Source organism: Oncorhynchus keta, chromosome 15 (assembly GCF_023373465.1).
Source record: "Oncorhynchus keta strain PuntledgeMale-10-30-2019 chromosome 15, Oket_V2, whole genome shotgun sequence".
In the NCBI taxonomy this organism is placed as follows: Eukaryota; Metazoa; Chordata; class Actinopteri; order Salmoniformes; family Salmonidae; genus Oncorhynchus; species Oncorhynchus keta.
Genome location: NC_068435.1, coordinates 22,653,564 through 22,667,445, shown reverse-complemented (window position 1 = coordinate 22,667,445; position 13,882 = coordinate 22,653,564). Strand labels below are relative to the sequence as shown.

Genomic DNA, 13,882 nt, shown 5'->3' with positions numbered 1-13,882 from the left:
TGTGTGTGTGTGTGTGTGTGTGTGTGTGTGTGTGTGTGCGTGTAGGCTCACAGAGAATACTGTTGCTTCCCAGGTTAAGTCACACAAATACAGACTTAATGACTGTACTCCATTAAATTAAATCAGATTAATCTCTCCTACCCCAAAAAAACAAATAAACCACAATGCAACTAGTGAGTTAACAACGTCTCTAAATAAAACAACCCATTTCCAACCTGAGGAATAGGCTATGCAAACGATACTGAAGGCAGAGAGAAGGGCAACAAGAAACAGTAGCAAGCCTTTCAACTAACACAAGACTACAACAGAGCCACAATAGACACCCACTGGCTAACATGTATGAAAGAGCATGTTGTCTACTGTGGGTAGAAACATTGGTAATAATATCCATTAAAATCTGGGATGCACACAGAGCCTTTTTATTCAGTCTATCTGAATAAGTTCCACTGGCAACAGAGTGGGGGACAGACAGAGACAGCACCCAAAGTCTCATTGCCAAATACTGAGCTAAGTAAGAGTTGCACATTTTATATAACTTTTTGAGGGACAGAGAGGGCATGGAGTTTGTGGACTAGAGCAGAGAGGTGGAAGGGACTGACTGTACCTGCAGACAGACGGCCAGATTGACTCTGCAGCCGAACGAGGTGCTGACTGCTCGTGGGTGGAGGCCCAGGTCTTTGAAGAGCTTGGAAAAGGACTGAGTCAGAGCTATCCTGGGTCTCTCCTCTGCCACCACCACACATGTCCTGACCCGTGACAGGTCCAGGCCTCGAGACTGATGGAGAAGGGGGAGGGACAAAACAAAATGCATTAAACTGGATCAAACCAGAACTAACCAGGCAAGATGAGTCTGGGCTGATGGACTAGATTGTAATCAATCAATAAGTCAATCAATATTTTTACATTAGAGGTTGTCACAAAGTGTTTTACTCTCAGATCATCACATTGCAATAACATTTGATCTTATCTAAGTATCATTGTTGTGGTGATTTGGCGGATGGATACTTACCTTGAGGGATTCGGTCTGCAGGCCCAGGCCCTTGGTGCACAGCTCCATGACGCTGTAAGAGCAGAAGGTGTCCCTGACTTTGTATTGGCTGACAGCCAGCAGCCACAGAGCAGGGTTCACCTCCAACTCTGAAGGCGGGATCAGGATGGACTGGTGGCCGGAGTACACACTACAAAGTACACACAGGAGACAGAAAATATGAGCATACAAATACACATACACAGAGTGAATACACAAAGGTTACACAGAGTGAGTACACACTACACACAGGAGATGGAAACAGAGTTCCAACATAAAAACGTTACTCTTCACACCAGTGACATGAGCCATTATGTACTTCCGACGACTACCAATCTAAACAACACACTTCAAGACATTATGTATTCAGTGGCACCATTTACAATGCAGGGCAGTGCCATTTCATCAAGGCCGAACCAACCTCTGTAGTGCAGCTAGCGCATTATACACAATATAACAACTAGGGCTAGCTTTGCATTGGCATCAATCAGAAACTCTCCCAATCTGAAACACACGCCCGCCATATAAAACAGCTTTGTTCTTCAGCAAGGGCCTGGTTTTTGGACAGCCCCCCGCTGATCATATTTCCAAATGAATATTTCACAAGTTGAGTGATGTCATGCCGGAGAGAGAGAGAGCTTCCATTGGGAAGGCAAATAGAGAGAGCCAGTGGAGAGTGGAGTAAAGCAGAGCAGAGCGTTGATACATCATCACAAGGAGACGGACGGTGGGCTAGGCTAAACACAGCAGAATAATGATACATCATCACAAGGAGACGGACGGCGGGCTAGGCTAAACACAGCAGAATAATGATACATCATCACAAGGAGACGGACGGAGGGCTAGGCTAAACACAGCAGAATAATGATACATCATCACAAGGAGATGGACAGCGGGCTAGGCTAAACACAGCAGAATAATGATACATCATCACAAGGAGACGGACGGAGGGCTAGGCTAAACACAGCAGAATAATGATACATCATCACAAGGAGACGGACGGAGGGCTAGGCTAAACACAGCAGAATAATGATACATCATCACAAGGAGACGGACGGAGGGCTAGGCTAAACACAGCAGAATAATGATACATCATCACAAGGAGATGGACAGCGGGCTAGGCTAAACACAGCAGAATAATGATACATCATCACAAGGAGATGGACAGCGGGCTAGGCTAAACACAGCAGAATAATGATACATCATCACAAGGAGACGGACGGAGGGCTAGGCTAAACACAGCAGAATAATGATACATCATCACAAGGAGACGGACGGAGGGCTAGGCTAAACACAGCAGAATAATGATACATCATCACAAGGAGACGGACAGCGGGCTAGGCTAAACACAGCAGAATAATGATACATCATCACAAGGAGACGGACGGCGGGCTAGGCTAAACACAGCAGAATAATGATACATCATCACAAGGAGACGGACAGCGGGCTAGGCTAAACACAGCAGAATAATGATACATCATCACAAGGAGACGGACGGTGGGCTAGGCTAAACACAGCAGAATAATGATACATCATCACAAGGAGACGGATGGCGGGCTAGGCTAAACACAGCAGAATAATGATACATCATCACAAGGAGACGGACGGAGGGCTAGGCTAAACACAGCAGAATAATGATACATCATCACAAGGAGACGGACGGAGGGCTAGGCTAAACACAGCAGAATAATGATACATCATCACAAGGAGACGGACAGCGGGCTAGGCTAAACACAGCAGAATAATGATACATCATCACAAGGAGACGGATGGAGGGCTAGGCTAAACACAGCAGAATAATGATACATCATCACAAGGAGACGGATGGCGGGCTAGGCTAAACACAGCAGAATAATGATACATCATCACAAGGAGACGGACGGCGGGCTAGGCTAAACACAGCAGAATAATGATACATCATCACAAGGAGACGGACGGCGGGCTAGGCTAAACACAGCAGAATAATGATACATCATCACAAGGAGACGGACGGCGGGCTAGGCTAAACACAGCAGAATAATGATACATCATCACAAGGAGACGGACGGAGGGCTAGGCTAAACACAGCAGAATAATGATACATCATCACAAGGAGACGGACGGAGGGCTAGGCTAAACACAGCAGAATAATGATACATCATCACAAGGAGACGGACGGTGGGCTAGGCTAAACACAGCAGAATAATGATACATCATCACAAGGAGACGGACGGAGGGCTAGGCTAAACACAGCAGAATAATGATACATCATCACAAGGAGACGGACGGAGGGCTAGGCTAAACACAGCAGAATAATGATACATCATCACAAGGAGACGGACGGAGGGCGTGTGTATGTGTGTACGTGGACAAAGCAGAGCTAGATGTGTGTGTGAGGTGATGAGTGGGGAGTGAAGAGGTTATGAGGGTCCAGCTCTCTCTCTGTCTCACCTGCAAAGGCACCAGATGACGAAGCCCAGGCCACAGTAGGGGTCCAGACAGATAGCCACCTCACGGGAGGGGTACAGCTCACACTGCAGCTTGATAGAACGGCAGAAGGCACTGGTGGCAGTGTGAGACATCTACACAGTCGGGAAGACAAGAACAATCACAAACGGGTTACAAATGTAGTTTTATCATTCTACTTGGCAAGAGTTGGGGTCCTAGCCGATCGCTGTCCTTGTCAAGCCAAACATGACAACCAGTGACAAGGAGCTGGCATGATGGCTCATACAGACTGGTACTCTGGCTAACTTGGCTACAACACAAACCAACAAAGACAGGCTACATATTGGTATCATTTGTACCCATGCTGTCATCTCATGTGCTTTAGCAAATTATAGCCATGTAAACAAATGAAGCACAACAGGACCGTGTTTCAGTCATTCATTAAATAGGTTTCAATTGAACCGCATGAGAATTAGGAAACGCATTTCAGAAAACAATTCATCCAAATATTCTCATGAGCTGCTACTGTGAGTACCACTGCCTGAATCCTTGATCTTAATGAATGAATGAATTAAATGGCAAAACAATGACTCAACACAAGCGACTGTATATACGGTGGGTTAATGCTGTCAGAACTGTGTGTGTGTGTATCCTCTCTAGTCGATATAAAGCTGTTATTGTCCCATTATTAAACAGTAGTTCCACTCCAGCCTAAGACCTTGTTATAGTGCAATCACAGCTGCATCCCAAATGACACCCTATTCCCTATATAGTGCTCTGGTCAAAACTAGTAGGGAACAGGGTGCTATTTGGGACCCAGACCAGTGGTAGGAGCAAACATATATTCACACAGAGGCCCAGATTCAGGGTTTTGTTATGGTAATTAGTGTACAGCACGAAATACATTGTTATTTAGCATTGCTGAACATCCCAACGAGGCTATTTTGTTTTAGTAAACTACATAAGAGAGCCCCACACACCACAACAATTCTCCCCCACCACCTAAGGAAACACTATTTCTTCAATGTGTTTATAGCAGGGGGAGGAACAGAATAGACAATCACCTCTTGATGAAGATTAATACCCGCTTACAAAACAGGAAGACAATCCACTAAGCCTTCGTCCACTGAGGAACTGATAGCAAATCTTCCCTTATTGACCAGTGAAAATATAAATCTTTCACAAGATGCTGTTTCACTGGATTTCCTACTGAGCTTCGTCAGACAGACAAAGGTTTCAACAAGGCCAGATTAACTGTGAACAAGACCTTCCATTGTATGGGTTTGGATCTGTGGCACCAGGGAGAATAGGCCTTCTGAGTGAGCACTGTGCAGTACAGTGAGATTCAGCTTTTCATCCACAGCAGAGGGCTGGGATCAATAACTGCTTTCATGTTTTTGAAATGTCATCACTATCTTTTCACTCAGATGATCAAGTTCAAAGTGTTCGTCACACAGCTTGTTCCTGTTTCACTTCATATGCTTTTCGAGATATCAGCCTCCCTGATAGGAGAACCACATTCTGGTTAGAAGTGGTTTACCTTCACTCCTGCTAGCATCCCTGTGGTGGACACACTGAAGTCCAGGTAGGCCAGTGTGTCTGGATTGGAGGGCTTGTACAACAGAGGAGGTTTCTTCTTTGGCAAATCATCTAGAAGAGCGAGAGAAAGGAAAAGTCCACTGTTATCACCAATACCATCATACAGTGCACTTGGAAAGTATTCAAACCCCTGGACTTTTTCCACGTTTTGTTACATTTCAGCCTTATTCTAAAAACAATTTCATTAAACTGTTGTATTCTTTTCAATCTACACACAATAACAAAGCAAAACTGTTTTTTAGAAAGTTTAGCAAATAAATAAATAAATATATATAATTTGCATTTTATTCCATGACAGTATTTGATCACCTACCAACCAGTAAGAATTCCGGCTCCTGTTAGTTTTAGTTTTTCTTTAAGAAGCCCTCCTGTTCTCCAATCATTACCTGTATTAACTGCACCTGTTTGAACTTGTTACCTGTATCAAAGACACCTTTCCACACACTCAATCAAACAGTCTCCAACCTCTCCACAATGGCCAAGACCAGGGAGCTGTGTAAGGACATCAGGGATAAAATTGTAGACCTGCACAAGGCTGGGATGGGCTACAGGACAATAGGCAAGCAGCTTGGTGAGAAGGCAACAACTGTTGGCGCAATTATTAGAAAATGGAAGAAGTTCAAGATGACGGTCAATCACCCTCGGTCTGGGGCTCCATGCAAGATCTCACCTCGTAGGGCATCAATGATCATGAGGAAGGTGAGGGATCAGCCTAGAACTACACAGCAGGACCTGGTCAATGACCTGAAGAGAGCTGGGACCACAGTCTCAAAGAAAACCATTAGTAACACACTACGCCGTCATGGATTAAAATCCTGCAGTGCACGCAAGGTCCCCCTGCTAAAGCCAGCGCATATCCAGGCCCATCTGAAGTTTGCCAATGATCCAGAGGAGGAATGGGAGAAGGTCATGTGGTCTGATGAGACAAAAATAGAGCTTTTTGGTCTAAACTCCACTCGCCGTGTTTGGAAGAAGAAGAAGGATGAGTACAACCCCAAGAACACCATCCCAACCGTGAAGCATGGAGGTGGAAACATCATTCTTTGGGGATGCTTTTCTGCAAAGGGGACAGGACAACTGCACCGTATTGAGGGGAGGATGGATGGGGCCATGTATTGCGAGATCTTGGCCAACAACCTCCTTCCCTCAGTAAGAGCATTGAAGTTGGGTCGTGGCTGGGTCTTCCAGCATGACAACGACCCGAAACACACAGCCATGGCAACTAAGTAAGAAGCATCTCAAGGTCGTGGAGTGGCCTAGCCAGTCTCCAGACCTGAACCCAATAGAAATTCTTTGGAGGGAGCTGAAAGTCTGTATTGCCCAGCGACAGACCCGAAACCTGAAGGATCTGGAGAAGGTCTGTATGGAGGAGTGGGCCAAAATCCCTGCTGCAGTGTGTGCAAACCTGGTCAAGAACTACAGGAAACGTATGGTCGCTGTAATTGCAAACAAAGGTTTCTGTACCAAATATTAAGTTCTGCTTTTCTGATGTATCAAATACTTATGTCATGCAATAAAATGCAAATGAATTACTTAAAAATCATACAATGTGATTTTCTGGATTTTTGTTTTAGATTCCGTCTCTCACAGTTGAAGTGTACCTATAATAAAAATGACAGACCTACACATGCTTTGTAAGTATGAAAACCTGCAAAATCGGCAGTATATCAAATACTTGTTCTCCCCACCATTTGTATACACACACACACACATATACAGTGCCTTGCGAAAGTATTCGGCCCCCTTGAACTTTGCGACATTTTGCCACATTTCAGGCTTCAAACATAAAGATATAAAACTGTATTTTTTTGTGAAGAATCAACAACAAGTGGGACACAATCATGAAGTGGAACAACATTTATTGGATATTTCAAACTTTTTTAACAAATCAAAAACTGAAAAATTGGGCGTGCAAAATTATTCAGCCCCTTTACTTTCAGTGCAGCAAACTCTCTCCAGAAGTTCAGTGAGGATCTCTGAATGATCCAATGTTGACCTAAATGACTAATGATGATAAATTACAATCCACCTGTGTGTAATCAAGTCTCTGTATAAATGCATCTGCACTGTGATAGTCTCAGAGGTCCGTTAAAAGCGCAGAGAGCATCATGAAGAACAAGGAACACACCAGGCAGGTCCGAGATACTGTTGTGAAGAAGTTTAAAGCCGGACTTGGATACAAAAAGATTTCCCAAACTTTAAACATCCCAAGGAGCACTGTGCAAGCAATAATATTGAAATGGAAGGAATTTTTTTATATATTTTTTATTTTATTTTACCTTTAGGCAAGTCAGTTAAGAACAAATTCTTATTTTCAATGACGGCCTAGTGGGTTAACTGCCTGTTCAGGGGCAGAACGACAGATTTGTACCTTGTCAGCTCAAGGGTTTGAACTTGCAACCTTCCGGTTGCTAGTCCAATGCTCTAACCATTAGGCTACCCTGCCGAATATCAGACCACTGCAAATCTACCAAGACCTGGCCGTCCCTCTAAACTTTCAGCTCATACAAGGAGAAGACTGATCAGAGATGCAGCCAAGAGGCCCATGATCACTCTGGATGAACTGCAGAGATTTACAGCTGAGGTGGGAGACTCTGTCCATAGGACAACAATCAGTCGTATATTGCACAAATCTGGCCTTTATGGAAGAATGGCAAGAAGAAAGCCATTTCTTAAAGATATCCATAAAAAGTGTCATTTAAAGTTTGCCACAAGCCACCTGGGAGACACACCAAACATGTGGAAGAAGGTGCTCTGGTCAGATGAAACCAAAATTTAACTTTTTGGCAACAATGCAAAACGTTATGTTTGACGTAAAAGCAACACAGCTCATCACCCTGAACACACCATCCCCACTGTCAAACATGGTGGTGGCAGCATCATGGTTTGGGCCTGCTTTTCTTCAGCAGGGACAGGGAAGATGGTTCAAATTGATGGGAAGATGGATGGAGCCAAATACAGGACCATTCTGGAAGAAAACCTGATGGAGTCTGCAAAAGACCTGAGACTGGGACAGAGATTTGTCTTCCAACAAGAGAATGATCCAAAACATAAAGCAAAATCTACAATGGAATGGTTCAAAAATAAACATATCCAGGTGTTAGAATGGCCAAGGCAAAGTCCAGACCTGAATCCAATCGAGAATCTGTGGAAAAAGAACTGAAAACTGCTGAGTTGAATCTTGGTTTCATCAGACCAGAGAATGTTGTTTCTCATGGTCTGAGAGTCCTTTAGGTGCCTTTTACTCAGCACTTTGATGAAGCACCTTTTGGCAGCTATTCAGCCTTGACTCTTCTTGGGTATGATGCTACAACTGCACACTTGTATTTGGGGAGTTTCTCCCACTTTATGGCGCATTCAGGCCAAAGAGTTGCGCTCAGACCAGAGAATGTTGTTTCTCATGGTCTGAGAGTCCTTTAGGTGCCTTTTGGCGAACTCCAAGCAGGCTGTCATGTACCTTTTACTCAGGAGTGGCTTCCATCTGGTTCAAGAGTGACCATCGGGTTCTTAGTCACCTCCCTGACCAAGGCCCTTCTCCCTGATCGCTCAGTTTGGCCGGGTGGCCAACTCTAGGAAGAGTCTTAGTGGTTCTAAACTTCTTCCAATTAAGAATGATGGAGGAAACTGTGTTCTTTGCCTCGAAACAAACCTGTCTCGGAGCTCTACGGACAATTCCTTCAACCTTATGGCTTGGTTTTTGCTCTGACATGCACTGTCAACTGTGGGACCTTATATAGACAGGTGTGTGCCTTTCCAAATCATGTTCAATCAATTTAATGTTCAACCACCACAGGTGGACCCCAATTAATTTGTAGAAACATCTCAAGGATGATCAATGGAATCAGGATGCACCTGAGCTCAATTTTGAGTCTCATAGATTTGTAATAAATGTGCCAAAATGTCTAAAAAATATGTTTTCGCTTTTTCATTCTGGGGTATTGTGTGTAGATTGATGACGAGCATTTTTTATTTAACCCATTTTAAAATAAGGCTGTAACATAACAAAATGTGGAAAATGTTAAGGGGTCTGAATACTATCCTAATGCACTTTAAGTAGATGATACATTATATTTCTGACATAGTCATTTGTCTCGATTGGTCGCAAGATCTTTGCGTCGGTGTCTGTTGTAAAGAAGCCAGCACTTCTGCCTGAGCCTCTGGCTGAGGTGGCTAATGGATTCTCTCTGAGGCGAGTGATGCAGCGTGGGTAATGTAGTCTCTTACCGGTGTCCAGGACAGGAGGCCAGGTTCTGACGTCCACTGCTGCCGACGCCTCCTTCGACCTCAGCAGTTTACAGATCACCGCTGTGGTCATCATACACGCCGAGCGGCTCACCTGGGGTCACACACACATTAGGAAAGACACACACGTTGGGACACAAAACGGTTAAGACCCCCAAGCACATGTTCAAACACACACGCATGTACGCACCTGCACACACTGTAAAATGCTCCAGAAATGGCCTATGAGTGAGAAGGGAAACTCCTGCTCTAATATCACCTCCTACACGGTGCGTCTCCTTTTACATTTTCATTTCCCTTCTCCAAATAAAAGGTCCGTTGTGATGCGATGACTTGACACATGGATGTCAACGAGGCACTTACCTCTACGATCATCTTCACCGTGGGCAGAGTGGTGGCGATGTTCTGAGGGTGCGGAGGTCGCACGGTGATTGGCACACAGCCCGCGTACAGGCACCCGTAGAACGCTGCAATCAGGTCAATCCCTGCATGAAGGACACAGAGAGAGAGAGAGAAGAGGAATGGAGTGAAGGGGAGGGAAGAGGAATGAAGAGGAGGGAAGAGGAATGAAGAGGAGGGAAGAGGAATGAAGAGGAATGAAGAGGAGGTAAGATAAGTGAAGAGGAAAGATGAGTCAAAAGGCATAAAGAATATTAGTTCCCGTCCCTCTGTCCATGAGGCCCCGTGCTGAATCTGAGCCAGCCTCCAGACAGACAGACAGACAGCTCTCAGGACAAGGTGTAGTATTGAGCTGGCTGTCCTAGAGACAGTTAATTGAATGGCTCTCAGGCAATCAACCGTGTCGGGATTTGTCCTGCATGACTGAGTTTCTTCATTATGGACCTATGGTTCACTCTGAACGCTTGAATGTCTCTGGCTCCCAAATGCTGATGGAGTTCCAAATTAGAGTTCTACCTTCTAAAACCTGGAACATTCAGTCCTGTCTCTCGCCAAAGGCCTTAAAAATTGATTTTTTTGCATCACATCACCATTAAAGATCAGCACAATCTTGCTGGAAGTACTATTCTATCATAGTGGGATGTGGCTCAGGCCCTCTTGTCTTGTCAGCACTGAATGCTTCTAGGTTGATGAATGACAACAAGAAAACAGAACCTATCCCATTTGCGCACCAGTGGGGTGTAGATGTTTAGATGTTTTTTTATTGTAGCGACACATGATGGGATGGAAATCTTAGCTTAGTTCGTCATCGCTAATTTATGCTGTATGGATGAGGTAGGCAGCTAACCGAAAGGTGGGAATGGACAGGGACATGTTATTGTGATGCACAATAGCTGACAACACACAAACCCAGTGACGGACATGTCGTGTGTGTGTTTGTACACCAGACATACCAGGGGGGTAGACGAGTGCAACGTGATCCCCGTCCTGCAGGTGTCCTCGCTCCGCCAGCATGGTAGCAATCTTCTCTGCTCTCTTATGCAACTGGACACATGACAGCGAGCTGGCTATCATCCCCTGTAGTCACACGCACACGCACACACACACACACACACACACACACACACACACACACACACACACACACACACACACACACACACACACACACACACACACACACACACACACACACACAGAGAGAGAAAGAGTGGCAGAGAGAGAGAGAAAGAGACGGAGAGAGAGAGAAAGAGACGGAGAGAGAGAGAAAGAGACGGAGAGAGAGAGACAGACGATCAGAAATTACCACAGATATACAGTGTCATGCAAAACAACTGAATCAATACTAGATAGCAAGAAAATTATGATTTACAGTCAACATTTTCAATGGGTCTTTGATAGGGCTACTTCAAATAAAATCCTGATGTGTTTCTCTAACAGCCGGCAACAATGCAGACTATTTCAGTTGCTACTGCTATGTTTACGAAACATGTTAGGAGTCAGGTGTGAACAATCACAACACAGCCAGACCACACCTACCCTTGAGTTGAGCAGTGTGTAAAGCACATGGTCCGGAGTGGTCTGGGCCCTCCATTGTAACACCTCAGAGAGAAAGAGGAACTAAACAAATAGAAAGAAAGAGGAAAGTAAGCCTGCCGCTGGATGGCCAGGTCACACTGAGAGGAGGTGACATTCTGACTCCGTGTTAAAATCAGACAGGAGGACAACCAGGTGTCACAAATCACACCCTATTCCCTGTTTAGAGTGCACTACATTCGCCCAGGGCATGCATGGGGCTCTGGTAAAAAGCAGTGCACTATATAGGGAATAGGGTACCATTTCACAAAACCTGTTAGCCTTTTGAGGAGAAGATGTAACTGTCCCAATCATATTAGAAGGTGACACGCTGAGTTCTTAATAAAACATAGCATTCTTGCAGCACAATGAACTGCACTCATAATATTTCAACACTGAGGGAGAGAGAGACAGAGAACGATAGAGGGAGAGAGAGAAAGGGTAGCCAGCACACAACACATGAGCTCCATATTGGTGCAGCAGATATAAAAGACAGTGTGAGGAATGAGAAGGGGCCAAGCGTGTCTCAGCTTTATGCATTTTTCAAAGTTTGATCCGCGCGGGCAGTGGAGGAGTAAATAGAGGTAGTGTAATTCATGTCAATTGCAGTTTGGATCTGTGGGAGGCACGGAGCAGGACAGTTAGGAGTCTGTAGTGTAATATTGCCTGTCTTCATGCCTGGTTTTATAGTGATGAATTAGAAATACAATATGCACCGTTTTAATCCACCGGGTCCAACTGCTACAGATAGAGGATCACAGACGACAGGACTTACAGTACTTCGCTGCTCTGCACTCCAGGGCCTGAGCAAAATCCACCCACCACCAACAGTCATCTTAGCATGTGTGTCTAGTTTTTGAAAAAGGCTGTGAAAATTAGAGCCGTTGAAAGTGTTTAGTTTTACACTAGGGCTCTTGCCATTAAGTAGGGACAGATGTTGTCCTGTTGAAACACAGTCATTTGATATTTCCTGTCTAATTCCATAGGAAGGCCTGTTTTCAACAGACACACAAAACAGACTACTTCCTGTGAACCCCGTAAATGTTCCAAATTGCACCCTATTCCCTATATAGTGTACTACTTTTGACCTGGGCACATAGGGCACTGGTCAAAAGTAGTGCACTACAAGTGAGGGGCTGCCTGAGACTAAGTGAATCCCTCTCTGCACCCAAACAAACATTAAGACAGGAACTTGTTCCAGTCTGCCAACACCTCAACAACATTAGGAAAATACAAACACTTTCCTGATGAAAACATCACTCAGGAACTTGCCATTAGCCCCGTGGATAATTTAATAAAACCAATGTATTCTGTTCGCTCTCTGGTCACAGGAAACCGTCCCACTACTGTAGAGGGGAAACTACATATCTCTGGATCAGTAGGAGACCGAGAGGCCCAAGCTTCATCCCAATTGACACCCTATTCAGTATATAGTGCACTACATTTGACAAGAGCCTATAGGCTTGGGTAGTGCTCTACATAGGGAATAGGGTGCCATTTGGGATGCAATCCCGGTATTGTCAGAGCTGCGACAGCTAGAAGACATAGAGACTGATAGAAAGTGCTGAGCTTTGTATTGAACTGTGACGGCCCACCCTCTCCTCTGAGTTTCCCCCAGTGCTCCAGTGAAGCCTGACCCTTCCGCTCAGTACAGAATAGTACAAAGACCTTTTGTCTTTAATCAGCCCAGACAGTCAGTGTCTGTCTGTAACTCAGATTCCAGGGCCTCGATTAGAATCAGCAGAGAAGAGCTTCATCTGTTAGTTAAAAGAGTCTGTGACTCCAGAGTTTAAGAGGATCCGCTGTCATGATCAAAGTGGATAGCTTAAGAGTCTTTAGTGTTATGCGACGAGGTGGTCAGTGGTGTACGTTTTCAGCAACAGTAACATGAAGTTTACCACAAAGTATTAGTTGCCCTAGCAACGCTCATATTGCATACATTGTTAAAACATGTAGAGCAGCAACCATTACCTACCACACAAGGCTAGACCCCCCCTCCCAAAAAAAAAATCACAACATTTTATATAAGGGAAATCGAGCTATGAAGAATAAGAAAAACCCATTCACACAGAGGGCCTGATTTTCAGATGGATGAGCATACAGACAGAAAGATGGTCCATCCGGGTGCATTAAGGTGATGGAGAGAGAGAAGCAGCAGAGATAGTATTATGGTTTGGTTGGCATGCTGAACAGAACAGAGGAAGGGATACAGACTGTGGTTGCTAGGGGGATTAGATCACATGAAAGTGTACATGAGTCAGAGGAATCCGAGCCACACCACAAACAATTTCTGCATCCCAAATGGCACTGTATTACCTATATATGTTACACTACTTTTAACCAGAGCGCTATGGACCCTGGTCACAAGTAGTGCACTATATAGGGAATAGTATGCTGTTCGGGATACGAGCCAATGAGGGAAAGTAGAAACAGAAGAAATCTGTGTCTGTTGTGTTGTCACAGTTGTTTGCCTTGTCACTTCACATTAGAGGGCATACTTCCTAAGTGGCAGCCAGATGGGGTAAATGATGAGATTTTTCTGAATTAGAGAAAGTAGAAATCAATTCTGTCTCCGCTACGGCTACCCTCACCGTCGTTCAGCGCCACCAGCCA

The 13,882-nt window shown here is 44.8% G+C and overlaps 1 protein-coding gene across 11 annotated transcripts in view; it reads right to left on the bottom strand.

Moving 5' to 3' along the window:
- Window positions 1-13,882, bottom strand: part of LOC118395203 (disco-interacting protein 2 homolog C) — a 282,104-nt gene that overhangs the window by 24,662 nt on the left and 243,560 nt on the right. For all 11 annotated transcript variants that reach the window (XM_052463704.1, XM_052463693.1, XM_052463692.1 and 8 more), the window contains 8 exons: window positions 11,234-11,314; window positions 10,648-10,771; window positions 9,659-9,780; window positions 9,278-9,389; window positions 4,995-5,104; window positions 3,458-3,588; window positions 1,010-1,178; window positions 605-775 (listed from right to left, as the gene is read on the bottom strand). In XM_052463704.1, the coding sequence (XP_052319664.1) occupies window positions 605-775; window positions 1,010-1,178; window positions 3,458-3,588; window positions 4,995-5,104; window positions 9,278-9,389; window positions 9,659-9,780; window positions 10,648-10,771; window positions 11,234-11,314 (1,020 nt within the window). The remainder of the gene's footprint in view (window positions 1-604; window positions 776-1,009; window positions 1,179-3,457; window positions 3,589-4,994; window positions 5,105-9,277; window positions 9,390-9,658; window positions 9,781-10,647; window positions 10,772-11,233; window positions 11,315-13,882) is intronic.